Below are 27,877 nucleotides of genomic sequence, written 5' to 3'. Positions count from 1 at the left end.
CACAGGCGACAGGGCCACGGGGGCGCCGGCCGCAGCCCGCGGGGACCCTCCCGCTCCCTCTAGGACCCAGCAGCAGGGGGCGAGGCGGGGCAGCCGCGAGACCCGCCCTCTCCCCTTCATTGGCTACCTGCCTTGCCCTCCGCCTCTCCCTATTGGCCGGCAAGCCGGCGGCAGAGGGGCGGGCCGGAAGCGCCGGCGTGTGGCGGCGCCGCTCTGGGCCGCGCTCCCGCCGTGGCTCTGTGGTGGCGTCCCCTGAGGCGGAAGAGCGGGGCCGGGGCGGCGGCGGCGGACGGTGAGAGCGGGGGGTCGGGGGGGTCCCGGCCTCCCCCTGCGGCCTCCCCTCCTCGGCATCGCCCCACAGCCCAGCCTTCCCCCGCTGCCCCCCGGCCCCGCCGCCCCCCGGCCCCTGTGGGGCCCTCCCAGCCCCCTGTTCCCCCCGGTACCTCAGGGACAGGCCCCTGCAGACCGTTCCCCCCACGCCAGCCTCTGTTTATTCCTTCAATTTCGCTTTACTTTTAATTATTTGGCGCTTTCCGCGTCCCCCTCAGCGTAATCCATCAGGTTTCAGCAGCGTTTAAAACGCCACAAGCCCAAATAGTCGCACATTGGCTTGAATGTGCTTTTATTTCTGTTAACCTGGGAGGGAATTGTGCATAGTCTGTTGTTAAAGAGATGGTTTGTTCTTGGGTTTGATGAGGAAAAACGTTTATTCTTGGTCTTGATGAGGAAAACGGTTCATTCTGGTTTTTTTTTAATGAGGAAAATGGTTTATTCTAGGGTTTTTTAATGAGGAAAACAGTTTATTGTAGGTTTTTAATGATGAAAATGGTTTATTCTGGGTTTTTTAATGAGGAAAATGGTTTATTCTAGGTTTTTTCCTGAAGGAAATGGTTTATTCTAGGTTTTTAGTGAGGAAAATGGTTTATTCTAGGGGTTTTTTATGAGGAAAACAGTTTATTCTAGTTTTTTTCCTGAGGAAAATGGTTTATTCTGGGGGGTTTTTATGAGGAAAATGGTTTATTCTGGGGGGGGGTTCTAGGTTTTTAATGAGGAAAACGGTTTATTCTAGGGTTTTTTTGAGGAAAACGGTTTATTCTAGGTTTTCTTTTGAGGAAAACGGTTTATTCTAGGTTTTCTTTTGAGGAAAACGGTTTATTCTAGGTTTTCTTTTGAGGAAAACGGTTTATTCTAGGTTTTCTTTTGAGGAAAATGTTTTATTCTGGTTTTCCTCTTTTGGCAGCACTTAAAGCACAGTGAGGTTTCTTGTATTCCTTGTGGAGGGAGAACTTTAAAAAAAAAAAAAAAAGAAAAAAAGTAAAATAAACCCGAGGTCCCGACAATGGAAGATTGAATGGGGGGGGGGGGGGGGGCGGTGGGACACAGAATGTTATTCTTTAATTCTATCCTTTAAAAATCACAGAATTTCAAGCCTTTGCCCCGCCGGCAGAGTTATAAAACGTCAGCAGCGAGCTGCATCGATGGGAAATAAGGGAACTGCTGCGCGCCACGGGATTTCTTCCACTTCCACAGCCTGCTGTCGCCTCGCGACTTGCTTATTGCAAAACAAGGGGGCTCGCCCTGGCGTGGCCGCTGCCGGGTACCCCCATAGTGCCCCGTGACTTCGAGGCACTCATCCCGGAGGGAATTGCGCTGGATTCCCTGCGGATTTGGTGTTCTGCTGGCAGGAGTCCCTCGGTAGAAAGAAGGAAGAGCGTGAGCGTGGTTTGCAGCACCGTGGTAGGGCCCTGCCTCGGTGCCGCGCGTTCGAGTCTCGAATCTCTGGGTTTACACGTGAAATTAGCCACGTTGGCAAACCCAGCTGGATGCTGCTTGAGGAGACCCGTGGTTTTTTGGGGGGGTTATTCCGTTTTGAGACCAGACCTTTGGCCGCAGCAAAGGAGCGTTGCCCAAAAGCAGCACAGCAGCGTTTGGATCGGGTCTCCGAGCCATCTTCCCACCCGCTAAGGTTAAAAAAATAAGAGCGAAAGGGAGATGGCTCCTGTAGGAGGCCGCCACGATGAGCCCAAACACAAGGAAAGCTCCAGGAGCTGATCAGGCGATTTTTTTTTCAACACAAGCAGTGATTTACCTTTACCTAATACTTTAAAAAATGAGCTCTCTTGATATTAATCTCCAGCGAAGTCCCCAATAACGCTGCCCTCCTCCTTGCTGAGCGCTGCGCAGCCTTTCTCTTCGACCTCTGCCTACGTTTTCCTCCCAACCCACCCATTTATTTTTCTTGCGAACAGCTGCCTTCGTGCTTCCTGCCGCGATGCCCCGCGTGTGTTTCTACTTCCCTTAATTACATCTGCTCAATTCCTCCTTTCTCCACTTCGAACTTTTAAGAAACTTCTACCAGGTAGCCCATAGCAGAGACGTCTTTTTTGTTTTTTTTTCTTAATTTCCTCCATGGCCTAGAAACGGGGATGTCTCTTATTTTCTCTGTATTGGCCAGGTTGGGCCAACCGGTCCTGTCTACCTGCAAGAGGAAGATTCTATATTCACCCCTTTTTTTTTTTTTTTTTATGTTGTAACAAAAAGTCTGGGTCCTGGCTGTGCGTGGCATCGCCAACAGTGAGATGCGGAGGGGTAAATTGCATGAAAACTGAATTTCACTAGGGTTTAACTAGAAAATAAACGCAAAAATGTACTTCTGATTCCAGATATTTGAATTTCTTTTAATACATTTGTTTTGAAAGATGGGGATCTTCAGTGCCGCAGCGGTAGGTGCTGTGCTTAGCGTATGTTTTGAATATTAACGTGCTTTAACACGACATGGAAGAGCTCTAGTTGCAGACTCGAACTCCCTTTTTCGAGAATTTTTAAAAGGCAGAATTTAGCCTTTGTCCCACTCCTGCAAGTAAGTATGAAAAGAAAGCAGGAGGTGGAATTTAATGAGGCCGTTCTGGATCTGCGGCGTTGTAGAGAACAGGACAGACGAGATGCTGCTCTTCACAACTTACTGGGAGGGTTTAGTAGTGAAGACGGAGCCAAACTCATCCCGTGGACGCACAGTGAGGGGACAAGAGGCAACGGGGACAAGCAGGAACGTGGGAAACCTTGGTTAGATGGAATTTTTTCTTTTCCACCAGGAGGGTGGTCAAACCCTCAAGGGACCAGGGAGGCTGTGGGATCTCTGTCGTTGGAGATGCTCAAAACTCAACTGGGTGAGGCTTTGAGCAACCTGCTTTGAGCACAGGCTTGGGCTCCGAGACCTCTTCCAGCCTGAATTCTTCTGAGATCCCGTGATATCGCGCATGTATCTTCACTGGCGTGACTCTCTCCTTTCTCACAACCCAGGGGAATGACGATGTCCAGCCTCCTGCCTTCAACAGGGGACGGAAACTGCTATTACATCCTGACAGAAGACTGTGCCTATGGCAGCAAGTACTTCCAAGCTGGGAACATGTGCTTCTGCAGCGAGAGGAGTTACCTGCGCAATTTCTCCGACGACAGGCCCCCGGCTTGCTTCTTGAAAGTCATCATGCTGGATGACAGCTCCACCGTCACGATAAACGTAGAAATCCTTCAACCTGTGCGCGAGGAGGCGGCCGTCTTCCTCCTGGCCATCAGCAGCCACAACGAACGTTTGAACTACTTCTTGGAGAGGCTGAGGCTCGAAGCGGCTCTGCGGGCCGTGCCAGGCCAAAAAGTTATGGTGGAGGTCGACCGGCAATATTTCCCTGGTATCATCCGCTACATCGGGAGCATTTACAAAAACACTTCGTCTGTGCTGTCTCCGTTCTTCTTCGGGGTGGAGTTACAGGTAAAGTGGCCAACGAAGTAAGTTGCTTATTTTCCCTTTATGTTTGCGTATGTCACGTGCCTTTCTGGTGTGTTTTCAGGGCGAGGGTGAAAACAGAGGGCGCAGCGATGGATCTTATCACGGCACTGAGTATTTCAAGTGTAAGCGGAACTGCGGGATCTTCCTGCCGTTTAGCAGAGTCCAGTTTAGTCCTGCGTCGGACGACGACTATGGGAAACAGAAGGCAAAACCGGACACGGAGGAGGGGGTTCCTGTGAAAGTGGGAGATGCGGTTAGCTTCTACGTGGACGAGGTCCTCACAAAAGGAATAGCGATGGCTGTTTACAGGGAGGGAACCCAATGGTTCGTTAAAGTTTGTCCGGTAAGAGCAGTCTTGCTGCCTTTTCTTGCTTTTTGGGGGATTTTTTTAAAAATTATGTTATGGTGGGACATTAAAGAGAAGTGGAAGGAATGTCCAAAAGGGACGTAAGGTTACATACAAACTTACCAGGCCTGTTTGAAAAATTAATTTGTATTCCAGGAATGCCCTATGTCTGATAAAGCATTTAGCTGATAGATTTTTTTTTTTTTTTCTCTCCTTTCAGGAAGAAGAAGGAACAACTGACATTTTCAGAGAAATCCCTATGGACTCTGTTGTGAAGGAAAGCTTGCAAAGTAGGTTATCCTCAGATGCGTCTGCCCTGTGTATGTTCCTGGGGATTTAGCGTTTATTTCTTCTCTGCGTGGTACTAATGAGCCGAAAGTCCAACAAAAGCTTCAGCTAGTCGCAACGAAGTCGTTCAGGAGGCAGAGAAGGTCTGTAGAAAAGTCTCGAGTTCTGGTTCTCTGCATTAGGCAGCTAAAGCTGAGTCTCCCCATTTATCAAGAAGAAGAAGAGAGACTCTGATTGCAGTGCAGTATTTCCTAGGGCAGAAGGCACCACTGGTTAGAGAGTTTTTAATTAAGCTGTAGAAGGTGGAGCAGGAGCCTTATCCTGATGCCAGACAAACTCAGGAAGGCACAGACGCCAGCAGCGATGGTGTGAGTCATTGGACAAGACAAGAAATTAGTGTAATCTCTCCGTTGCCATCAAAAGACACCGTGCTGCTGTCAGGGCCGGCCCGAGGGGAGCCGTCATTAGACTTGTCACTGAGTTGATTCATCTTGCTAAAGGCAGAAAAATAATTTGGAAATAACCCCCCTGCTGCCTTTTCAGTAGTCTGAAATGGTTCTGTGAAGGGCTGGCTTAGCTCCAGGGCCTGGAGTGTGCAGCCTTGAGCGGGGAAACAAGGAGCAGGATCATCCTCTCCCAGCCTGTTACACCAGCTTGGCCATATCACGGGGAATTACACCTTATTTCTCTGGTGCTCAGCTTCATGCTTGTCCGTGCGGTCTATAATTTCAAAATAGACCTGGTATTAGGTGAGATCCCGAGGTATCTGTCATGAGGTGTTGACTTCTTACCTCACCTGACATTTTGTATTGCTCACTAGGTTTATTTGCATCGTTCGAGTCCGACATGGGCTTGGCACACCCAAACCAAACGAAACGAGAGATAAGTGAGAGCGGTGAGGAGTGTGAAAGTGGGAATTCATCCCTGGAGGTGAACTCCATGGTCCAGATCACCTTGGACAAGGGAAATCAGGTTTCGGGAATCATCCGCTGGTTGGGCTACCTGCCCCAAATTAGGCACAAAATGGCAGGAGTTGAACTGGTAAGGAAGCAATTAATTTCCCGGTGTGAGATTGTATATCAGAACAGGGACAGTCTTGCCTTCTCCTTGCCTTCTCCTTGCCTTCTCCTTGCCTTCTCCTTGCCTTCTCCTTGCCTTCTCCTTGCCTTCTCCTTGCCTTCTCCTTGCCTTCTCCTTGCCTTCTCCTTGCCTTCTCCTTGCCTTCTCCTTGCCTTCTCCTTGCCTTCTCCTTGCCTTCTCCTTGCCTTCTCCTTGCCTTCTCCTTGCCTTCTCCTTGCCTTCTCCTTGCCTTCTCCTTGCCTTCTCCTTGCCTTCTCCTTGCCTTCTCCTTGCCTTCTCCTTGCCTTCTCCTTGCCTTCTCCTTGCCTTCTCCTTGCCTTCTCCTTGCCTTCTCCTTGCCTTCTCCTTGCCTTCTCCTTGCCTTCTCCTTGCCTTCTCCTTGCCTTCTCCTTGCCTTCTCCTTGCCTTCTCCTTGCCTTCTCCTTGCCTTCTCCTTGCCTTCTCCTTGCCTTCTCCTTGCCTTCTCCTTGCCTTCTCCTTGCCTTCTCCTTGCCTTCTCCTTGCCTTCTCCTTGCCTTCTCCTTGCCTTCTCCTTGCCTTCTCCTTGCCTTCTCCTTGTGGCTGTGTAGCTCACAGCTTGACCTGGGCATCTGACAGGTCAGAGTGTGAACTGTGAAGGCAGGCACACAATTGTGCCCTCCCTTAGGCTGGGGAGGAGAGCCTACGGAATGATTTACGAGGGTTGGTTTGCTCTCTTCTAGAGCAATGCTGCTGGAATGGGGGACGGAATAATCATGGATCCTATACTGGTGGCATCAGTAGGTTCAAAACCTAACCAGAATAAATGAAAACAGTCAGCAAAATGGGACCAAACTTGTACACAGCTCTTAAGATATTAAATGGCCGTATGGGGGATTGCACCTCACTCGTGGAAAGCCTGCTCTCGTGTTACGATGTCCTCGCAAAGCTCAGTGCCGGGTCCTGCACGTGGGTCACAACAACCCCCGGCACCGCTGCAGGCGTGGGGAGGAGCGGCTGGGAGCTGCCCGAGGGAAAAGGACCTGGGGGTGCTGGTTGACAGCCGCTGAACATGAGCCAGCAGTGTGCCCAGGTGGCCAAGAGGGCCAATAGCATCCTGGCTTGTGTCAGGAATGCTGTGGCCAGCCGGAGCAGGGCAGGGATGGTCCCCCTGTGCTGGGCACTGGTGAGGCCGCCCCTCGAATGCTGTGCTCAGCGCTGGGCCCCGCACCCCAAGGCGGCCATGGAGGGGCTGGAGCATGGCCAGAGCAGGGCAGCGAGGCTGGGGCAGGGGCTGGAGCACAAGGCTGGGGAGGGGTGGCTGGGGGAGCTGGGGGGGCTCAGCCTGGAGAAGAGGAGGCTGAGGGGAGCCCTCATCGCTCTCTGCAACGGCCTGAAAGGAGGCTGGAGCCGGGGGGGTCGGTCTCTGCTCCCCAGGAACAATCACAGAATCGTTAAGGTTGGAAAAGACCCTTAAGATCATCGAGTCCAACCATAACCCAGCACTGCCAAGGCCACCACTAAACCACCTCCCCAAGCACCACGTCTGCCCTTCTTTTAAATCCCCCCAGGGATGGGGACTCAGCCCCTGCCCTGGGCAGCCTGGGCCAGGCCCTGACAGCCTTTTCAGTGAAGAAGTTTTTCCCAATACCCAACCCAACCCTGCCCTGGCGCAGCTTGAGGCCGTTCCCTCTCGTCCCATCGCTTGTTACTTGGAAGAAGAGCGATAGGACAAGAGGGAACGGCCTCAAGCTGCGCCAGGGCAGGTTTGGGTTGGATATTAGGGAAAACTTCTTCCCCCAAAGGGCTGTCAGGGCCTGGCCCAGGCTGCCCAGGGCAGGGGCTGAGTCCCCATCCCTGGGGGGATTTAAAAGCCGGGGAGATGTGGTGCTGAGGGCCATGGTTTAGTGGTGGGCTTGGCAGTGCTGGGTTAATGCTTGGACTTGATGATCTTAAGGGTCTTTTCCAACCTAAACGATTCTGTGATTCTGTGTTATTCCTCAGTGCTCTTTTCCCAGGATGAAGATAAGGGGGTCACTGCTGGTGAATGGCTGGGCAAATACTACTTCCACTGCGCTCCAAAGCGCGGCCTCTTCGTGAAGCTGCAGTCCTGCCAGCCCGACATTCGCTTCCAGTGTTCGCGCAACAGCGACCTGAGCCTTGTGGATTATAGTAAGTTCTCTGGGGAAATGGGAGACAGTGCCGCGCTGGGACGAGGCACGCTACGGAGAAGCCTCATGCGCAGTGTCTTAATCAGTGATTTAATGTTCTTCGCTTTGAGTGTTCCAAAAAAACATCAGTTTTAAGGATGTTGAGGTTGCCGTGGTGGGGTTCATAGGGAATGGCCCACAAGCGTGAGAGACGCTGAGTAATTTAATACAGGGATAACGTAGACTAGGGCATCGAATATAGGGCAACATATTGTGAATGGCTCTAAAGATGAGGCCTCGGTGGCGTGGATGTGTTGGAGAAGAGGAAGCTGGCAGGAAATATTGGGGGTAACAGAGGATAGAAGTCCAGAGCAACAGTCTTTGCGAGGCATTATGAATGCTGCAAGCAAGGCAGGGTTTTTCTGCCTGTGGTTTACAGAGCAGAAGAAAAAAAACAGAGATTTGAATGCAGACAAGTGTTTTAGCTATAGCCTAGCTACCGTATCTTAAATGTTGCGCAAACGCAGGCCAAGCGCGTGGCTCTGGAGAATTGGAGGGGGTAACTCGGGCCCATGGCCAGGATGTCAGGGGATAACGGTGTCGCGCCTGGGAACTGAGAAATAAGGGAGAGAGCATTAAATCAATTTTAATGTAGAGTTTGACGTGACAACAAGACATTCACAAGAGGGTGTGGGGAAAAAGAGGTCAGTATTTTCATTTGAACAGGAAGGAGTTCCTCCAGAGCAGAGAAGACCGTGTGAACGAGCCATTTAGAAACTGTCTTCTCGTTTACAGTCGTCTCATTTACAGGATTTGTGTAGGGACTGCCCAAAATCTAGGAGTAGGGACAAGGAAGAATGTCCTAAGGACATGCTGAAGAGAGGGGGTTGAATTACAAGGGCAGAATGCTGAAGAAAACAGAAAAGACCAGATTGAGATGCCACCTTTGAAGCTCAAGGAGACAACTGGCCAGCGGGATGAGGCTATTAAAGCACAGTTGCCTGTTTGTCTCCTTGCTACTGGAGTCACAGGTCTTTCAACAGAGACCCCAAGCTTGCTTATAACACAGCACCAGCTCGTTTGTAGCTCTTTTTATCTTCGTTATACTTGGCATAACGATGGCAGAGGCGGTATGGATTACTAGGGCACGTCTCTGGTGAGGAAGAGATGGTTTGGTTTTGTCTTCATTTCCAGTAGATGAATTGCTGAAGAGTCAAGTCTTCATCCCAGCGTGGTTGAATCCCAGCAGGAGCAGCGCAGAAGAGCGTGGTGCTGATTTCTGAGCGGAGCAGAGCGCTGGGGCATCGGGGAAAGGCAGAGCTGACCCAGACGAGGTGGGAAGCTAAAGGGGGTTGCTTCTGTTGCTTCTCTTGCAGGAGGGCAGGAAGTTCTTCCACAGGCTCCAGACAGTTTTCCTCCCCTCAGGAACGAGGCAGCGGTGCGTGTCCTGCGAGGGCGGATGAAGGGGATCCAAGGCCACTGTAATTCCTGCTATATGGACGCAGCTCTCTTCAGGTAAGGACCTGCTTGGGTGGTGCCGTTTCATTAAATGAGTGCTTTTTTTTTAATTGGGCAGAGCCTTAAACTGCAGCACTTCCCTGGACTTCCAAGGTGGCTGGAAATTTAGCCGGTATAGAGCAGAATATAACTGTGTGTAGGTGCAGCCTCGATGCTTGCTGCTTTTTGATCTCCTTCCTAATCTGGTAGGTTCTCAGGCCCTGAAATACCTCTCATGAGTACCTAAGGTACCCGTGTGTCTGTCATGCAGGGCGGTGAGAGATCGTAGCTCTCTGGACTTGGACCGTGCTGACTCTGTCACTGGAGGTAATGGCTGGAAACATTTCAAAGAAAGTGCCCAGGAGGTCCCAGCTTCACTGTGCAGCCCCTGTTTGGAGAGGAAAAGACTCAGTGGTGCCCCCTCATGAGCAGTTTTGGCTGCAAAGTACGAGATTTCATTCTCTCTGAGCTGTTTCCTTGCTTAACACCAGCGTTCATTAAACCAGATGTGGTTTATCACACTGTGGAGACGCGCTGTCGCTCACCTTTCCGTAATTGCATGCATGGACTGTTGAGAATAAAAGCCACCGACTGTCACCAGGCACAACGGTTTGGGTCTAACTCTCGCTGCAAACCCATCAGGCTTACACAGCGCGCTCTTTCCACAGCCTCTTCTCCTGTACGTCCGTGCTGGACTCCATGCTCTTCAAGCCCTTCCCACTGTGTGACAGGAACGTCCAGAGCATTCTGCGGGATGAGATTGTTAATCCTCTTCGAAAGTGAGTATAGTATGTAGGAATTCTGGAAGTCATCCATCTGCCTTTGTACCTTCTCTGCTGCCCTGCCAGAATGGACCTGTCACTGAGGGAAGGGGTTACCTGGAGGGTTTCTCCTCCCGTTGTTCCCTTCCCCAGGTTGCAAGGCTGTCGTGACTCCTACTGCATGTGCATGAGCCTCTCCTGCTCAGAAGGAAGCCTTGTGAGCTGTAGGTCTCAGTGAAAGGATGAAAGGGGGATTCCTGGGGTTGAGAGCACCTCTGCGGAGGAACCCTGGAGCTGACGAAGCATCGCTTTCATCAGCAGTTAGTCCCAAAGGCAGCATGTAATGCCAGGCTGGATGAGGGTAGACCATGGCATGAGAGCTAAATTCTCTGGAATTTGTATCAAAGATACCAGGTTCTTTCCTCATCCTCCCTAGAGAGGTGAGGCATGGAGAGCTGATTGAACATAAGACATTATGTCCTTGAGGACCAGTGTCCTGGCACTGGCTGCAGAAATACAACCCTGGGGCATGCTGTGATGCTGAGATTTGATTGAGAGCAGCCCTGCAGAGAAGGACTGGGGGATAAAAAGTTGGACATGAGCTGGCAATGTGCGCTCGCAGCCCAGAAAGCCAAGCGTCTCCTGGGCCGCATCCAGAGCAGCGTGGGCAGCGGGGCGAGGGGGGGGATTCTGCCCCTCTGCTCCCATGTCCTGAGACCCCCCTGCAGCCCTGCCTCCAGCTCGGGGGTCCCCAGCACCAGACAGACATGGAGCTGTTGGAGCGGGGCCAGGGGAGGCCACGGAAATGGTCCGAGGGCTGGAACCCCTCTGCTCTGGAGAAAGGCTGGGAGAGTTGGGCTTGTGCAGCCTGGAGAAGAGAAGGCTGCGGGGAGACCTTCTTGTGGCCTGTCAGTGCTTAAAGGGGGCTGGTAAGGAAGATGGGGACAGACTTTTTAGCAGGGCCTGGACTGATAGGACAAGGGGTGATGGTTTTCAACTGAAAGAGGGGAGATTCAGACGAGATAGGAGGAAGAAATGTTTTACGCTGAGGGTGGTGAGACACTGGCCCAGGTTGCCCAGAGCGGTGGGAGATGCCCCATCCCTTGAAACATCCAAGGCCAGGTTGGATGGGGCTGGGAGCAACCTGATCTGGTTGAAGATGTCCCTGCCCATGGCAGGGGGGTTGGACTCGATGAGCTTCAAAGGTCCCTTCCCACCCAAACCATTCGATGATTCTATGATTTAAATACACTGGAGAGATTGTCTGCAGCTGCTTCTTGTTTCTAGGATTGGCTTCGTCAGGGCTAGGAGTGTGATGCACCTTAGGGAGCAGCTAACTGAAAAGGGCCAGTGTTCAAGCTTTACCAACGCTGAGAAAGGTAATGTGCTCTCTGGGGCCTTCCCCGGGCTGCTTCGCTGCGCGCCGCCTCATCCAGGCACCAGCCTGACAACTTAATTGTAGGCTTCTCCCAGGCACGTGCTTTAATACGCCTGATGTGCTGTTCGTTTATGTAAAAAATGCACATGTAAAATACTTTCAACTTTTAAAACTCTACAGGCTTTTCAACTGAAATTTGTCCTGAAGTCTGATGGAAAGATAGGAATTGCTGGGGCTCTACCTGGTGGCAGCTGTTGCCAGGAGGGAAGCTCTCTGTGAGCAGAATTTAAACAAGGGAAATTTCCTTGGCCTTTATACCTTGAGTTATACCCTGATTAAATCCATCCCTGATGTCCCTGCTAGAATGCAGCTTGATTTCTCATTTTGCCAGGATCAACTTGTCTTTGAGTTCTGATATAAGTTATTTGAGGTTCCTCAAAGACTCTAGTCTGCTTAAAAGAAGACAGAAAACACCTATAGCCGAAACCCACCAACCTCTGCTTGCAATCACCACGTTCCCATCCATGCACAGCAAGGCCCCGTGTAGTTTACAACAAGGAAACGGATTACACCAATACCAAACATCGCTGCCGCAACCTCTGAGTACCTGGCTACTACACAAGTGGCATTAATTCTTCCAGAAACGGCAGGTATCTTGCCAGTGAACAGCACTTGTGCTTTGTACTATTGTATATTTATTTTAGCCAGGGGATAGTTTAACCATTCGGTTTCTTGAATTTCCATAGCTGACCCTGTTTTCACTTTGAGTTTATACATTTGCTCTTAGCAGTAACTGTCCATTAAGGTCTCTGAGACAGTGTTGCTGTTGTGGCCCTGCTTGTAAGAGTGCAGTATCTGAGGGCTGGTTTGGGTTTTTTTCATGCTCATCCTAGGATTTATGCATTAACCAAGCGCTCTCAGCTTTTAGCCCAATTCTCCCCTGACCTAGAGTAAAAGCGGAGATTCCAGGTTCACAAAATGCTGGCTCATGTTTATCCGGCAGCTTTTGCCTTCTGGATGCAGTGGGGCAAGGCAGCGTTCCTGGTGTGGCGTGACCCATGCTTTTCTCTGACCTTCCAGATCCTGAGGAGTTCCTCAATCTCATCATGCATCAGATCCTGGGAATAGAGCCACTCTTGAAACTGCAGTAAGTGTCCCTATCTAAGCGATACGGTTTACCCAGGCCAGGCTCGTTAGTTATCCACCTCACGATCACCGGGTGTTGCTTGCACCTTTTCATCGAGGCTTTGGAGGCACAGGCTCAGGGAGTTGTGTGCAGCTCCTCCCTGCTGTCCGTGTGATCTTGCTTGGTGTGATCTTGTCCCGGGTGATGCATCCAGGAAAAAACACTTCTAAACTCTCCCTGGAGGTGCCGCCTTCAGAAAATGATGATAAAAACCTTGTCTCATCCTTAGGGAGAGCCAGCAGTGGTTTGAGAAACGTAGTGTCCAACTTCAGCGCAGAACCAGCAGTATCTGACAGCCTTTGGATGCGTTTGGGATGTGTCCAGACTGTCAAGCTGGCTCAGGTCCTGCAGCCTCTCAAACAGCCAGTCCATGGATGCAGTCCCAGTTTTTCAGGACTCTACAAAGAGGATGAGAGGCTGAAGGAAGCCAAAAATAACTGTGCTGTTCAGAAGCATAGAAGGGGATTGTTCGGTTTCTGTGCTCCTTTGTTGAGACGTCAGTCAAGCCGTAGATCGTGGAGTACTCGGAAAGGCTGAGCACAAAGACGACTCTGTACTGCAGCTCCCCTGCAGAGGGTCATCTGAAGGAAATCCTTTCTCTGCTGGCTCAGGGATGGAGGGGTTGTGGGAGATCTTCTGCACACAACTCACCTTTTGAATGCACCGAGCTTTGCTCTGTGGCTTTTCTATGGGCAGTTATACATAGATCTTTCATCCGAGAAGGAGTTTGCTGATTGTGCCATAGTGCAGTTGATTTTAAAAACATTGGAATGTCTTTTAATATTTACGTCGATGAGGGGAAACCGAGTTTTGCTCCTAGGAGCAGGATGTGATGCTGTGGAGTGATACTGAGACTGAAGATGGTACTTGTATCCTCCTCCCGTGATATGTATTTAGTATTTCTGGGTGGAAAAAGTGCTTCGTGTCAGTGTTGCGCCAAGCAGCCCTTGGTGCCTTGGGCCCAGAAGCTCTTGCAGGACAAAACCAGTATGTCCTCTGGGAGCTCAGATGTGCGTGGCACCACGTAAGCAAGCCCCATGACCACTCCTTGCAGGTCAGGAGGCCAGAAGGAGCAGGACTGTTACTGTTACCAGATATTTATGGACAAACAGGAGGATCTGGTGGTTCCCGACGTGCAGCAGTTAGTGGAACACTCCTTCCTGTCCTCTGATCTGAAGCTAGTGGAGGTGAGCCCAGCTACCTTCCGCCTACGCTGCTATCTGCCGCCTCTTTCTTGCTTCCTCCAACGTACCTGTGCCTGCCAGCGAGCCTGCGGTGGGTTTAGTATGTCTTGTATCCAACGCTGCAAAGAAGCAGGATACAGCCACAAGAGAGAAGTCTCGGGGAATCGGAGCGTGACCTGGGAAGAGGGCTATGCTTTCCCTGTTGCCCTTTTGTCTTGTGAATAACTAGAGCAGAAAGTCTTTACTCCCGGCAGCAATATGGAGAGAAGAGTCTCTGGGGCTTGTCTCTTCTGGCAGGGTGACTCGTTTGCCTTTCTTTTCCCAGATCCCATCTTGCTTCATTATCCAAATGCCGCGTTTTGGGAAAGAATATAAAATGTTCAGCAAAATCATTCCTTCCTTGGAGCTGGACATAACAGATCTGCTGCTTGACAGTAAGTTGTTGGGCAATGGTAAAAGCTGCTGGCTGGGACTGTGAGCAACCAGGTGACGGGTCTCGCCTCTTTGGGTTGTGAGCAGATGTCAGGTGGGATCACGGCGTGATTCTTCTTCCCTGAACACCAGTTTTGGCAGGACGAGTTGGATTTCAGGTGTGAGACCTGGAGAAGACGCATCCTCTCGCCCCTGTTGCCCCTGCAGGTCCCAGGGAGTGCTGCGTGTGCGGCGACGTCGCCACCCTGGAGTGTTCGGAGTGTTTCAAAGACAAGGTATTCGCAGCTACGGGCCTGAAGCAGTTCTGCAGCTCCTGCTCCAGACAGGTATTCATTTCCTTTGGCTGCTCACAAAATCTGTCTTGGTGGCTGACAGCAGATTGAACCCTCCAAAATACCCGCGTTTCCCCTGCAGCCGTTCAGGTTGGGCACGGAGTGGCCCCTTCCTGAGCGTCAGCCCCACCGCCCGCATCAGCTGCGTGAGCGGCGTTAGGTGCCACCCATTATCGAACCCTCTGCTTACGTAGAATCGTTAAGGTTGGAAAAGACCCTTAAGATCATCGAGTCCAACCGTTAACCCAGCACTGCCAAGCCCACCACTAAACCATGTCCTCGAGCACCACATCTCCCTGGCTTTTAAATCCCCCCAGGGATGGGGACTCAGCCCCTGCCCTGGGCAGCCTGGGCCAGGGCCTGACAGCCCTTTGGGTGAAGAAGTTTTTTCTAATATCCAACCTATAGAGCCTAAATAAGCACTGATCCTGCACAGAGTGCTGGGCCCTCCACGCTCTCTCACCAGGAGCATTCCTGCAGCTTTCTGGCCTTTTTTGGAGGGTGGCAGGCTCCCGTCTCAGCTTCTTGCTGCCAGCCTGGTGACACAGTGCCATTCCCTGGCATGCAGGGACCGTGGGAGTCAGATCAGTGGGAATAAACTGGGGGTCTGACCCCTGCACACTCCTCTTTCTGGCAGGCCAGGTGCAGTTCTGCCCGCTCAGCCGTGCCACCTCGTCTTCTCTCCTCAGGTTCACTCCCACTACCGACGCAAAACGCACAAGCCGACTAGGCTGCACGTCCCAGAAGAGTTTCACAGCCGGAGCTCCCGGGGCGGCCAGCAGGTCCCTCGCGAGAAGATGGAGCTCTTCGCGGTGCTCTGCATCGAGACCAGTCATTACGTCTCCTTTGTGAAATACGGCCCCGAGAACGAACACTGGATGTTCTTCGACAGCATGGCTGACAGGCACGGTGAGGACGTGGTGGTGGGCTCAGAGCTTTGATGGCAGCCGGGCGGTGGGCAGCTGCGAGGGTCTGCAACGCTCGTTGCGTAGGCGCTGGTCAATCCGCCTTTTCCTCTGAAGCCCCCTACACGATTTAGGCTCTCTCTGGACCCTGCTTCTAACAGCGACCATTTAAGTAGACCCCAGAGAAGAGCATGGCCGGGCCAACACGTGTGAGTTCCTCCTAGTGCTTCCATCCTCCTGGCTGTGTTCAAACAAGGGACTTGTGGAGCCAGCTGGGACTGGCTGTCCTGTGGGCGAGGACCGTTCTCCTGTCCTTTCCCGCTTTGTTGGTGGCCTCCAGATCTCTCAGCTAAGGCACTACGTTACTGTCGAGCGTGGTGGTATCTGCTTGAGCTGTAGGTGCTCGTCCCTTGGGACCTGGTTTGGACTTTTCTCCTTCTTTCTGGGTTAGGTGATGAAAACGGCTTCAACATTCCCACGGTAACGCTGTGCCCTGAAGTTGCCAAATACCTGGACTTGCCACTGGCTGTGCTGGCCCTGGAGCAACCTCGGGACATGGATGGAGTGGCCAAGCGCCTCTTCTGCGACGCCTACATGTACATGTACCAGAGCAAGAAGATGGCGCTTTACAAATGACACTGCCTTGGGCTGGTGCCGCGGAGCAGCGAGGCGTTGGAAACGTGAGCCTGGATCAACCCTGCAGCTCATCATCGGTGAAAGCAGCTGAGTCTGGGCGCACCGAGCCTGCACTTCTGCCTCTTCTTACCTCTTTCAGTGTCTGGTATCAAGCTATCCACGTCAGCCTCTCTGGGTTTGTTAAATCCTGTACCTGGCCTTATCGAGTGATAGTTTGTACTTCTGGCAGACCTGGACTCTGAACTATTTACACTCAAATTCATTCTCATTTCCTACCTTCCCTTTCCACCCTCCTTCCTCCCCAGGCACGCTGCAGCTCTGCCCTACCTCAGAGTCCTCCCCAACAGCCCTTTCTCCCGGCCAGCCCTTCCCTCCAAAACTGAGGACCAGCATCTCATCAAAACAGTTGCAAAGAGCACGAGAAAACCACCGCCTCGCCCCGCGTGAGCGATCCCCGCTTGCCGAGTGAGAAAACCAGCAGGTGTGAGCTGCGCCAGTGTGGTTCAGAGATTGGTCAGGTCACCGGTTTTTCTTGAGGTCTGGGATGTGACCCCACGCCTAAAGCTGGGTCCCTGAATTGTCTGCACTTCCTTTATCCAGCACTAATGCTCTGGCACTGTTACCCACCATCCCTTATTTTCAGCCATGACATTAATCGGATGTATTGAGCTGCAAATATGCTTTAAAAATGCGTATTTTGTAAGAACAAAACTGGAAGAAAGATGGAGCAAAGGAAGAGGGTGTCAGCTCATTGGGCTTCCTCTTTTTTTGCGAAGTCTGCACTATTGCTACACGATCCGGTGTTTTAACCTCACTTTTAGCACTTTCTGTCCTATCTTTGCATCTGCTTCTGAGATCTGTGCCAAAGACCAAAACCCAAAGGCCCAGGGCAAAAATGGAAAAAAATGAGCACTCTTGGATTTTCTGCCCTGACTGCAGTAAGGTTTAGGGTCTCTGGGTGGGAACTGGTATTCCTGAAGTAAAATAACTTAAATTTGCAAACTGGGGGTTCTCTGCCGTTAAGCACATGCTGTCACGGCCGTGGGAAGCTGTTACGGGAGTCAGCGACACGAATGGCGTTGCCCACATTCCAGATTGCACCGACAGGACACCAAAACCTTGAGGGACGCATCCAGGAGCCCCAGATGTGCAGCTGTAATCTCCCTCCTGCTCTTTTTTTTTTTTTTCCTTTTTAATGCAGGGTGCGTAATTGTAATACGCAGCCTGTAGCTTTGTAGCGGTCCTGTTGGCTCGGGCCACGCAATACGCGTGGTTTAGGATCTTTTTTTTTTTTTGCCAACAGCAGGGTCGTGATGCTAACGGGGCCTCAACAGCTTGATGGCTGCATGGGCTTTCTGGTGCGTCCCTTATTTCTGCACGTGGTGGCTACAAAGGACAGCTGGTGCGTAAGGAACCCGGATCGTTAACGCCCGGTTAATGTTTTGAGAGCAATGCTGTCCAATTCAGCTTCCAAATGTCCTCGATGAGCATTTGGGCCTCAACACCAAGTTGACCACGAGGCAGCAACGTGTCCTCATGGTGCAGAAGGCGAACAATGTCCTGGGCTGCGTTTGGAGAAACGTTGCCAGCAGGTCAAGGGAGAGGCACTGATAAGGCCACCCCTGGAGTACTGGGTCCAGTTTGGGGCTTCCCAGTACGAGAGAGATGAAGAGAGGCCAACAAAGGGCCACAAAGATGGTGAAGGGACTGGAGCATCTCGCCTGGGAGGAAAGGCTGGGAGAGCTGGGACTGTGCAACCTGGAGAAGAGAAGACTCGGGGGGGATCTCATCCATGTCTATAAAGACCCGAAGGGAGGGTGCGTAGAGGACAGAGCCAGGATCTTCTCCGTGGTTCCCAGTGCCAGGACCGCTGTCTTTATTCATCTACTTAAAGTTGCTCTTCATTCCCTTTCTCCTAAGAACTCGGGACAATCCCTGCTCAGGTACGTTGGGGGTTGGGCTCTTTGATCTCTGGTGCTTCTGCTCTAAAAATGTACGTTTTAATAGCAAACTGGTCTTGGTTTTCCTGGAGTTTTTTCTCCTCTCTTAAAACATTAAGTGTGATACAGTGCCCATGGCTGGAGCATTGCAACGGGGAGGCCCAGCCTGTTGGGGTTTTTAGAAACGAGAGACCACCAGGCCTTGTTTGTTAAATTATTTTAATTTTTTTTTTCCCCCCATCAACATGTGCTGTGAAGATCTAAACCACGGCTGCTCCTGGGAGGGGGTGCAATGCGGGCAGAGGGTTGGTGCCTGGGGATGCGTGGGTGCATCTTGCTGGGGACTTCCCTCTTGCCCTCCCTCCTTTTCCGATGGGTGGCTCAGCTCTGCATCCGTACGTTTTACAGATCTCCCCGTTACAGATTTGGGCAGGATTAGAGAAAATACGCGCGCGTCTCGGAGACGATCTACCCCCAGTGCTGCTAGAAAGGGGTTTTCACTGCAATTAGAGTCATGGGATGCCATGAATTGGGGCTGTGAGGCACCTGCTGTGGCCACCCCCAGGTACTTTCATGGGTCAGCACTTGCTTTTTCATTCCAGCTTTATTCAGTCATAAACTGTGAAGCGAAGGACGGTGACGTAAATGTTCAGGCTGAAGGCACCGAGTGTTTTGAAGGACCAGGGCAGCCACACAGCATGGCTGTAGTGGGTAAAGGCCTTTATTTCATTTTTTTTGCTTAGGATGAAGTTAATCGTGAGGATTAGTGCCACACTTCCTCTAGCAACATCAGGTTAGAGAGTGCAGGCATCAACCTGGAGCCGGCCTCAGCCTGGAGCTGGCTTCCACCCCCCAGGGAACGCAAACAAAAGGGAAAGAGAGAAAACGTGGCCACAGAGCCAAAGCCTAGAAGAGGAAGCGCAAAGTGCATCTGCCACGGGTGTCCCACAGGACGTGGGTTAGGGGACAGGCTCATCCCTCCCGTGGTGGACCCCTTCTTGTGCACTCAAGACTTGGTCTCCAGTGCCCCTGAGGAGCATGGGCTGCCACCGCAGAAGGTGCAGGGTGTGGCAGGGCCACCAAGGCAGGCAGCGCTGCCTCAGGAGAAGGCACATGGTGTGGCAGGGCCACCAAGGCAGGCAACACTGCCATGGCAGAAGGTGCAGGGCTGGCAGGGCCACCGAGGCGGGCAGGGAAGGACTGTCGCTTCCAGAGGACATGGGGGCAGCTGCCTCCCAGCTCTGCCTGCTCCATCCCTTTCTGCCCAGCTTTGCTGCTGGGAGCGCGTCCAGTTCCTGCAGGGTCCGTGATCAGCACCACGCAGCAGCAACGTCATTAGAACCATTCATTCCCAATTAGTCACCTGGTCTTCAAAAGCGCACGGAGGAAGAGCCGGCCCCAGGCAGGGCTGTGCCCGGTGTGGGCTGGCACAGGATGGGGGGCGAGCGGGGACCCCCTCACTGGCTGGCCTGCTGCAGCTCGGCGAGGAGGCGGTGCAGCCTCTCCGTCACGGCCACCTGCCACGGGAGCGAGAGGGGACGGTGAGCGTGCGCTCCCCAGGGGGGACTGCAGCCCCACATCCACGCACCGCTGCAGCTCCGTGGTGGAGCCACGCTGGCTTTGCTCAGGCCATCGGGGCCGGGCAGGGTTCCTGGGTCTGTACCGACGGTGCCTGGCAAGTGGCGGACGTACCGGGTAGGGCTGTGGCTCACGGAGCCGCCGGTGAGCAGGGTTGAGCAGGCTCAGGGACGCCTGCGCGTAGCTCCTCACCTCCGGCAGGCTGGGCAGCGGCTCACACACCTGCGGGACAGAGATGGGTGACCGTGGCCATGTGGGGGTGCTGGCCACCCAGCCCCAATCCCCAACGAGCCAGCTCCAGGCTGGACTCCAATGCCACCATGCCCAGGGTGGCACCTGGGTTGTGACAGAGGACACCTCAGATGCAAGGAAAGGCTGGGGTTTAACCCTTTGATGCTGCCGTTACTGCCAAGACACCACCACCCCGGCTTGGTCCTTCACCCAACATTGGGGAGGACACCCCAGCACCAGAAGGCAGAGCCACCCCTGACCTGGCCGTCTCTGAAGTACGTGCGATGGAGGGGCTCCACGGCGGTGGCCACGACCTTGCTGGCCTCGCCGAGCCGCCCCAGGACACGGACCACCAGCTCCTGCCCCGCGCTGGGCGAGGGCTCCTCCTCCAGGGCCATGAGGTCCATGAAGGGGCGACCTGCAGGGGTGCCAGGTTAGCGGCCAGCGAGTGCGCAGGACACCGGGGACAAGGTTATGGAGCAGGAGGGGGACACAGGTCAGCAGGACAGAACCATGCAAGGGTGTCCCGGCTCACCAGCAGCGTCGTAGAGCCGATAGATCGTCTTGGTCCCCGGGATCGTCATCTTCTCCTCCTCTTCTGTGAGTTTCAAGCACGGGGAGCCGTTGACCTCCACCAGCTGTAGGAGAAGGAGGTTATGGGGATGGGCACCTTATTTTTGTCGCACTCACCAGCTCATGCCGGTGCTGGGGACCGTGCTGAGCTCTGTCCCCTCTGTGTGTGTCCCCACATGGTGGGGAGGCCTCAGATACAAACCAGCTGAATAAATCATTAAAAAAAAAAACCTCAAACCACCCCAAAGATGGGCATCCTGCCTCCTCCTGCCCGCATGCTTCCCGTTACAGCCATCTCGTGACCATCATCTCCAAGAAGGACACGGTGGGATCGAGTGCCCCCTCAGCAAGTTTGCAGATGACACCAAGCTGAGCGAAGCAGTTGATTCCCTTGAGGGAAGGGATGGCATCCAGAGGGACCTTGATGGGCTGGAGGAGTGGGCCCGTGTGAACCTCATGGGGTTCAACAAGGCCAAGGGCAAGGTCCTGCACCTGGGTCGGGGCAGTCCCCAGTATCAGCACAGACTGGGGGATGAAGGGATTGAGAGCAGCCCTGAGGAGAAGGACAGGGGGCACTGGGGGATGAAAAGCTGGACATGAGCCGGCAATGTGCGCTCACAGCCCAGAAAGCCAAGCGTCTCCTGGGCCGCATCCAGAGCAGCGTGGGCAGCGGGGCGAGGGAGGGGATTCTGCCCCTCTGCTCCCATGTCCTGAGACCCCCCCTGCAGCCCTGCCTCCAGCTCGGGGGTCCCCAGCACCAGACAGACATGGAGCTGTTGGAGCGGGGCCAGAGGAGGCCACGGAAATGGTCCGAGGGCTGGAACCCCTCTGCTCTGGAGAAAGGCTGGGAGAGTTGGGCTTGTGCAGCCTGGAGAAGAGAAGGCTGCGGGGAGACCTTCTTGTGGCCTGTCAGTACTTGAAGGGGGCTGGTAAGATTAAGACGGAGGCTTTTTAGCAGGGCCTGTAGTGACAGGACAAGGGGCAACGGTTTTAAACTGAAAGAGGGTAGGGTTAAACTAGATCTAAGGAAGAAATGTTTTACGCTGAGGGTGGTGAGGCACTGGCCCAGGTTGCCCAGAGAGGTGGGAGATGCCCCATCCCTGCAAACATTCAAGGCCAGGTTGGACAGGGCTGTGAGCAACCTGATCTGGTTGAAGATGTCCCTGCCCATGGCAGGGGGGTTGGACTCGATGAGCTTCAAAGGTCCCTTCCCACCCAAACCCTGCTGTGGTTTGATGACATTGGCCTCGCAGCAGCGTCCCTTAGGGCCGGAGCCCCCGTCGCTCCTTGGCCCCAGCTGTGCGAAGCCCGGGAGCCCCCACGCAGGGCAGGGCGCTGCCGCCCCTACCTTGTAAACACAGCCCAGCGACGGCTGCAGGGGACACGTCACCAGGTTTGTCCCAACGCCGATGACGTCGATCTCGCTCCCCTGGTGCGGCAGAGAAGACAGCGGCCATCAACACAGCCCAGCCTTGCTACTGGTTTTTAAGCCCACACCAAAACCAGAGCCACGGGGCAGGTCAGAGGCTGCGCTGCCTGAAGGTGCCTGGTGTCTGTCTGTCTGTCCCACCCAAAATGCTTTTTTTTTTCTTTTTTTTTCCCCCAGCTTAGAAACTCCTCTCTATTCTCCCCCAGGCAGAACGTCCCAGGTGGCTCTCGTGTCCACCCCACCCACCCCAAAGCTCAGCAGCACCAGCAAAAGCCAGGGTGACGTCCCAACCCCAACAGCAGCTACCTCACCTCCCGGCTGAACTCCTCCAGGCTCCGCTCGCTGATGTCATTGCTGACGGCGATGGGGACGGTCTCAAACCACGGCACCTGGAAGCTGGAGAGGGGCAGGGGAGCAAGCGAGGGTTTGGGGGGACCCCTGGCTCTGCTCGCAGCACCCCCCTGAGCAGCGAGGGCTCCCGCCCCGGCAGGACGAGGCGCTGGGGTGCCCAAGGTGGGGACACTGGGGACTGGTGGCAACTCACTGCGCACCGCAGGCTCGCAGCACTTGGCGGATCTCCTTGGACTGCCGGGCCAGGTCCCCGCTGTCCAGGCGCACCCCGATAGCGCGGTACCCCAGCTGGTGCAGGGCCAGCGCCACGGCACAGAAGTTCGGCATGCCGCTCCTGGCGTGGGCGAGGAGAGGGTTAGTGTCCCTTGCCTGGTGGGACAGGGACCCAGGGCAGCTCCGGCAGCAGGTCCAAGCCCTGCGTCACGCAACAGGGATGCTGCCAGGTGGAAACATCCCTCCTTCAAGGCCACCAAGCAAGCAGGGACACATCTGTCCCCTCTGCCACGGTGGCAAAGCCACCCGGTGTCCTCACCTCCTGACGCAGTACGTGTCCAGCAGCCCCTGGAAGTCCCGCGGGAAGGTGATGGCATAGGACACGAAGGCGGCCAGCTCGCCCCGGTTCGCCTTCTCGGCTGGGGTCTGCAGCAGCTCGCACACCCGCCCCAGCCACGACTCTGCCAGGGCCGGGAAATCCACTGGCTCTCCTCCCGCCAGCGGTGACAGCTCCTGCCCAGGGGACACGGCCGTTGCACACCCCGCGGCATCCGCCACGGCGCTGGGAGCGCGGCCACGGGCAGAGCATCCCATCCCCTGCCCATGGTGACGCTCACCCGGGGCTGCACCTCCTCCAGCGAGGTGAAGGACATGATGAAGGAGTGGGCGACGGTGCCGCGCACCGGGATGCCGTAGAGCTTCCCCGCCAGGATGTTACTGGTGTAGTCAAAGCCTGTGAGGAGGGATGGGGAGACACGCGGGTGATGGCGTGGCCGCAGTGCCGCGGAGCACCGCGGGGCAGCACTCACCCCCGATGTAGGAGTACTTGGAGGCTGAAAGGGCACCGTCCGGCCCCTGAGCACGACGAAGCCCGATCTCCATCAGCTTCACCTCCGGGCCGGCGAGGAGTCGGAAGCGAGCGGCATTCGTAGCTACCAGGCTGGGGGAGGAAGGGACAGGTCACACCAAGCCAGGCTGAGCACGGAGCCAGCGCACAGCCCAGGGTGGGGAGGGCTCCGGGACCCTCTCCGCTGCGCGAGGAGGTGGCAGGGACCGCAGTGGGACTCGGAGGGTTTGGCAGAGCGGAGACAGACGTGGCCCTACCTGGCGTAGCTGACCAGGCACAGCAACGTCGTCTCCAGCAGCTGCACCACCAGCAGCGGCCCCTTCACCTGCAGGAACGGGACCTGCGGGGACAGCCGGGCGGTGACGTCCCCATCCTCCCCGGGGACGCAGGAGCCAACCAAAGCCCCTCCGAAGCAGGGGAGGGTACTGAGCGCGTCCCACCCTGGCGAAGACGACGGAGCCCTCCGGCACGGCGGAGACGGTCACCTCCGAGGCGTCCAGGCTGGCCAGGTAATCGAAGAAGGCGTCCTCCGTGGTGCTGGGCAGGACGGAGCGCAGGTAGGCGACGTCTGCGGGGACAGGGCTCAGCGGGCACCGGGGTGGCTGGTCCCCGAGCCGTGGTCCCGTGGCACAGGTCAGGCTGGAGGGAGTGACCCCCCCATGCCAGGGGCAGGTGACAGCGCCGGGGCAGGGGTGTCCCCAGCCCTTGGAGGGCACCATGGCCCCCCACGTCCCCTCTCAGGGACTGGCCCTCTCCTCCTGGAGGGTGTCCCAGTGTCCCCCAAGTTTTCTTGAGGGCTGTCCACATCTGTGTCCCCCGAAGGGTCCCCCTGTCCCCCAGGTCCCTCTGAGGGATGTCCCTGTCCTCCCCAAGTCCCCCTGTCCCTCTTTAGCCTTCCCTGTCCTTCCAGCTTCCCCTGAAAGATGTCCCTGTCACTACCAGATCCCCCGAGGGGTCTCCTGGTCCCTCTGAGGGACGTCCCTGTCCCCCCGAGGTGTCCCACTCTCCCCTTAAGGGATGTCCCTGTCCCCACCAACCCACCAGTTCCCACTGAAGGGTCCCCCTGTCCCTCAGGTCCCTCTGTGGGCTCTGTCCTGCCCCAGGTCCCCCTGAGGGCTGTCCCTGTCCCCCCCAGGTCCCCTTGTCCCCCTTAGGTCCCCCTGTGAGCTGCCCCTGTCCCCTGCAGGTCCCCCTGAGTGCTGTCCCTGTCCCCCCCAGGTCCCCTTGTCCCTCTGATGGCTGTCCCTGTCCCCACCAGGTCCCCCTGAAGGTTTGCCCTGTCCCTCAGGTCCCTCTGAGAGATGTTGCTGTTCCTCTGATCTGAGGGATGTCCCTGTCCCCCCCAGGTCCCTCTGAGAGGTCTCCTGGTCCCTCTAAGGGATGCCCCTGTCCCGTGTCCCATCCCCCCCCCCAGGTCCCCCTGTCTCCCAGGTCCCCCTGTGGGCTCTGTCCTGCCCCAGCTCCCTCTGAGGGATGTCCCTGTCCCCTCAAGGTCCCCCTGTCCCCCAGGTCCCCCTGAGGGCTGCCCCCGTCCCCCCCAGGTCCCCCTGTGGGCTCTGTCCCCCCCCAGGTCCCCTTGAGGGCTGTCCCTGTCCCCTCAAGGTCCCCCTGTCCCTCAGGTCCCCCTAAGGTCCCCCTGAGCACTGTCCCCGTCCCCCCCCATGTCCCCCCGTGGGCTCTGTCCCCCCCCAGGTCCCCCTGAGGACTGTCCCTGTCCCCCCCCATGTCCCCCCGTGGGCTCTGTCCCCCCCAGGTCCCCCTGAGGACTGTCCCTGTCCCCTCAAGGTCCCCCTGTCCCCCAGGTCCCCCTGAGAGCTGCCCCTGTCCCCCCCCCAGGTCCCCCCGTCCCCCCCAGGTCCCCCTGAGCGCTGTCCCTGTGCCCCCCCAGGTCCCCCTGTGGGCTCTGTCCCCCCCCCAGGTCCCCCTGAGGACTCTCCCTGTCCCCCCCAGGTCCCCCTGTGGGCTCTGTCCCCCCCAGGTCCCCCTGAGGGCTGCCCCTGTCCCCCCCCCAGGTCCCCCCGTCCCCCCCAGGTCCCCCTGAGGACTGTCCCTGTCCCCTCAAGGTCCCCCTGTCCCCCAGGTCCCCCTGAGAGCTGCCCCTGTCCCCCCCCCAGGTCCCCCCGTCCCCCCCAGGTCCCCCTGAGCGCTGTCCCTCCCCCCCCCCGCCGCCCCGCAGCCCCACGCACCGGCGGCGGAGAAGCGGAAGGCGCGGAGGCAGCGCAGCGCCTCGGCCAGGCCGGCGGCCAGCGCCAGGGCGCCGCGGAAGGGCCCGCGGCGGAAGAAGAGCTCGGCGGCGGCGGGGGCGCGGTGGCGGCCGGCCCGCCAGTGCCCGTAGGCCATGGTGAGCTGGTAGAGGTCGGCCAGCGGCGCCATGGCCCGGCCGCGCCGCCGCGGGGCAGCCTGGGAGCGGCGGGCGGGGGCGCGGGGGGCCGCGGACACGGGTGGGGTGCGAGGGGCAGCGGGCACCGGGGATGGCGGCACACGGGGGACGCGATGGCACCAGGGATGGCAGCACGCAAGGGACACAGGGATGGCAACTCACGGGGGACACGGGGCACCGGGGATGGCAGCCCACGGGGGGACACGGGGATGGCAGCCCACGGGGGGACACGGGGACACGATGGCAGCCCACAGGGGACACGGGGCACACAGGGATGGCAGCCCATGGGGGGACACAGGGACACGATGGCACCAGCGGTGGCAGCACACAGGGGACACAGGACACACAGGGATGGCAGCCCACGGGGGACACAGGGACACGGGGGATGGCAGCCCACAGGGGACACGGGGCACACAGGGATGGCAGCCCAATGGGGACACGATGGCACCAGGGATGGCACCACACAAGGGACACAGGGATAGCAACCCACGGGGGACACGGGGCACCGGGGATGGCAGCCCACAGGGGACACGGGGACACGATGGCACCAGGGATAGCACCACACAAGGGACACGGGGCACGTAGGGACAGCAGCCCACGGGGGGACACAGGGACACGATGGCACCACACAAGGGACACAGGGATAGCAACCCACGGGGGACACAGGGACACGGGGGATGGCAGCCCACAGGGGACATGGGGCACACAGGGATGGCAGCCCAATGGGGACACGATGGCACCAGGGATGGCACCACACAAGGGACACGGGGCACGTAGGGACTGCAACCCACGGGGGGACACAGGGACACGATGGCACCAGCGGTGGCAGCACACAGGGGACACAGGGATAGCAACCCACAGGGGACACTGGGCACCGGGGATGGCAGCCCCCCACCCCGCCCCGGGGGGACACGATGGCACCAGGGATGGCGGCACACAGGGGACACAGGACACACTGGGATGGCAGCCCACAGGGGGACACAGGGACACGGGGGATGGCAGCACACAGGGGACACGGGGATAGCAACCCACAGGGGACACGGGGATGGCAGCACACAGGGGACACGATGGCAGCACACAGGGATGGCAGCCCCCCCCGGGGAACACGGGGACACGATGGCACCAGCGATGGCAGCACACAGGGACAGCAGCCCATGGGGGACACAATGGCACCAGGGATGGCAGCATGTAGGGGACACGGGGCACTGGCAATGGCAGCACACAGGGGACACGGGGTGGGGCACACAGGCATGGCAGCCTACAAGGGACACAGGACACAATGGCACCAGGGATGGCAGCACGTAGGGGACACTGCACACAGGGCACACGTGCCACCAGGGATGGCAGCACACAGGGGACGCAGAGGACAGAGGACACCAGGGATGGCATCACAGGGGGCACCTGGCATGTGGCACACCGCACACCCAGCGCTGGGCACGCACGGCCCCAGCTGTGCCAGCACCAGGCACATGGGACACCGGGGACACAGGACAGCAGGCATAGGGGGCACTGGTGGCTTAAGGGACACATGGCACAGGGGGGAGGGCAGCACACAGGGGACACGTGGGCCACAGCAGGGAGAGGGGTGCACAGGGAAGGGTGGTACAAGGGACACGGGGCACCAGAGATGGCAGCAGACGGGGACACAGGGCACGAGGGGTGGCAGCACCGGGGACCAGGCTAACGCAACACTGCATGCCCAGCACCGTGCGCACCAGGCATCCCAACACCAAGGACAGGGCAGATGCCACACCCCAGGTGTGACAAAACACCGGCCACGCCAACACCAGGGCAAGGGACACCACGCACAGCAGGCACCGCGTGCATCGGCCCCGGCACTGCGCGTGCCACCGCCAGCCCCAAGGGACACGCCAGGCTCGGTACCCCAGCACGCACCGGGCACGGAGCAGCCAGGCCCCAGACAAACCCACACCAGGCGCCGCATGCGCAGGGCACCGCTGCCTGCGCACCTGCGGACAGGGGACATCGGGCACAGGGCACCGCGCACAGCCAGGAAAGCTGGCGCTGAAGTCATCGTCACTTGGCTGTCGCGTACTGCACAGGCCGGGCGCCGCTGCGGCTTCGTCCGGTGCTTGCAGCGCAACCCCACGGCACTTCCCCGTTTGCTCAGCGTTCACGCCGTGCAACTCGCACCCGACCTTGGACTCTGGCACTGCGGTGCACCGCACGTGCCTACGGTTCGAAACGCCGCCTGCCTCCCCTTCCCCCAGGCCACGCTCAGCCGCGAACCCAACGATCGGCTGAAGTGAACTGTGCAGGACAGCGAGGGGAAACGAGGGAGGAAATTAAACCCCAAACCAGCAAGGCTCAATGTTTCCTGGTGATTCGTCCTGTGGGTTTGTTTTTTTTTTTCCTTTAGAGAGCCTGAGCGGGGTCTCTACCTTGGGAAAGGTGAGC

At 56.6% G+C, this 27,877-nt stretch overlaps 2 protein-coding genes across 3 annotated transcripts; one reads left to right on the top strand and one right to left on the bottom strand.

The window, feature by feature from the left end:
• The first annotated feature begins 209 nt into the window (after window positions 1-209).
• Window positions 210-21,965, top strand: LOC309595748 (ubiquitin carboxyl-terminal hydrolase CYLD-like). Its single transcript, XM_082323040.1, has 16 exons — window positions 210-292; window positions 3,301-3,766; window positions 3,846-4,127; window positions 4,351-4,420; window positions 5,239-5,459; window positions 7,475-7,628; window positions 8,983-9,121; window positions 9,772-9,882; window positions 11,152-11,243; window positions 12,323-12,389; window positions 13,483-13,615; window positions 13,938-14,046; window positions 14,252-14,370; window positions 15,066-15,285; window positions 15,733-17,860; window positions 21,875-21,965. Exons 2-15 carry the CDS (start codon window positions 3,305-3,307, stop codon window positions 15,915-15,917), a joined length of 2,364 nt encoding a protein of 787 aa, XP_082179166.1. The 5' UTR covers window positions 210-292; window positions 3,301-3,304; the 3' UTR covers window positions 15,918-17,860; window positions 21,875-21,965.
• Window positions 18,175-25,452, bottom strand: NAPRT (nicotinate phosphoribosyltransferase; the record flags this gene model as incomplete). 2 transcript variants are annotated; one of them, XM_082323053.1, is made up of 13 exons in its annotated part: window positions 18,175-19,374; window positions 19,550-19,657; window positions 19,927-20,084; window positions 20,202-20,304; window positions 21,588-21,668; window positions 21,980-22,064; window positions 22,213-22,353; window positions 22,552-22,745; window positions 22,850-22,965; window positions 23,042-23,172; window positions 23,337-23,419; window positions 23,520-23,647; window positions 25,266-25,452. In XM_082323053.1, 13 exons carry the CDS (start codon window positions 25,450-25,452, stop codon window positions 19,315-19,317), a joined length of 1,575 nt encoding a protein of 524 aa, XP_082179179.1. In that variant the 3' UTR covers window positions 18,175-19,314. The 2 variants fall into 2 exon arrangements, with proteins under 2 accessions (XP_082179179.1, XP_082179178.1); XM_082323052.1 differs by having other exon boundaries at window positions 22,850-22,949; window positions 23,337-23,647; window positions 25,266-25,422.
• Window positions 25,453-27,877: the final 2,425 nt, after the last annotated feature.

This window comes from Platalea leucorodia (assembly GCF_965183815.1).
Source record: "Platalea leucorodia genome assembly, chromosome: 1".
Lineage (NCBI taxonomy): Eukaryota > Metazoa > Chordata > Aves > Pelecaniformes > Threskiornithidae > Platalea > Platalea leucorodia.
Note: the sequence above shows the minus strand (reverse complement) of the source record. Positions and strands in the feature narration are given on the sequence as shown.

Excerpts from the sequence above, each read along its gene's own strand:
- LOC309595748 (XM_082323040.1), top strand. The coding sequence starts at position 3,305 with ATGACGATGTCCAGCCTCCTGCCTTCAACAGGGGACGGAAACTGCTAT. Across the intron at positions 11,244-12,322 it reads CTTTACCAACGCTGAGAAAG|ATCCTGAGGAGTTCCTCAAT; the intron begins GTAATGTGCTCT and ends CTGACCTTCCAG. Across the intron at positions 14,371-15,065 it reads GCAGCTCCTGCTCCAGACAG|GTTCACTCCCACTACCGACG; the intron begins GTATTCATTTCC and ends TTCTCTCCTCAG.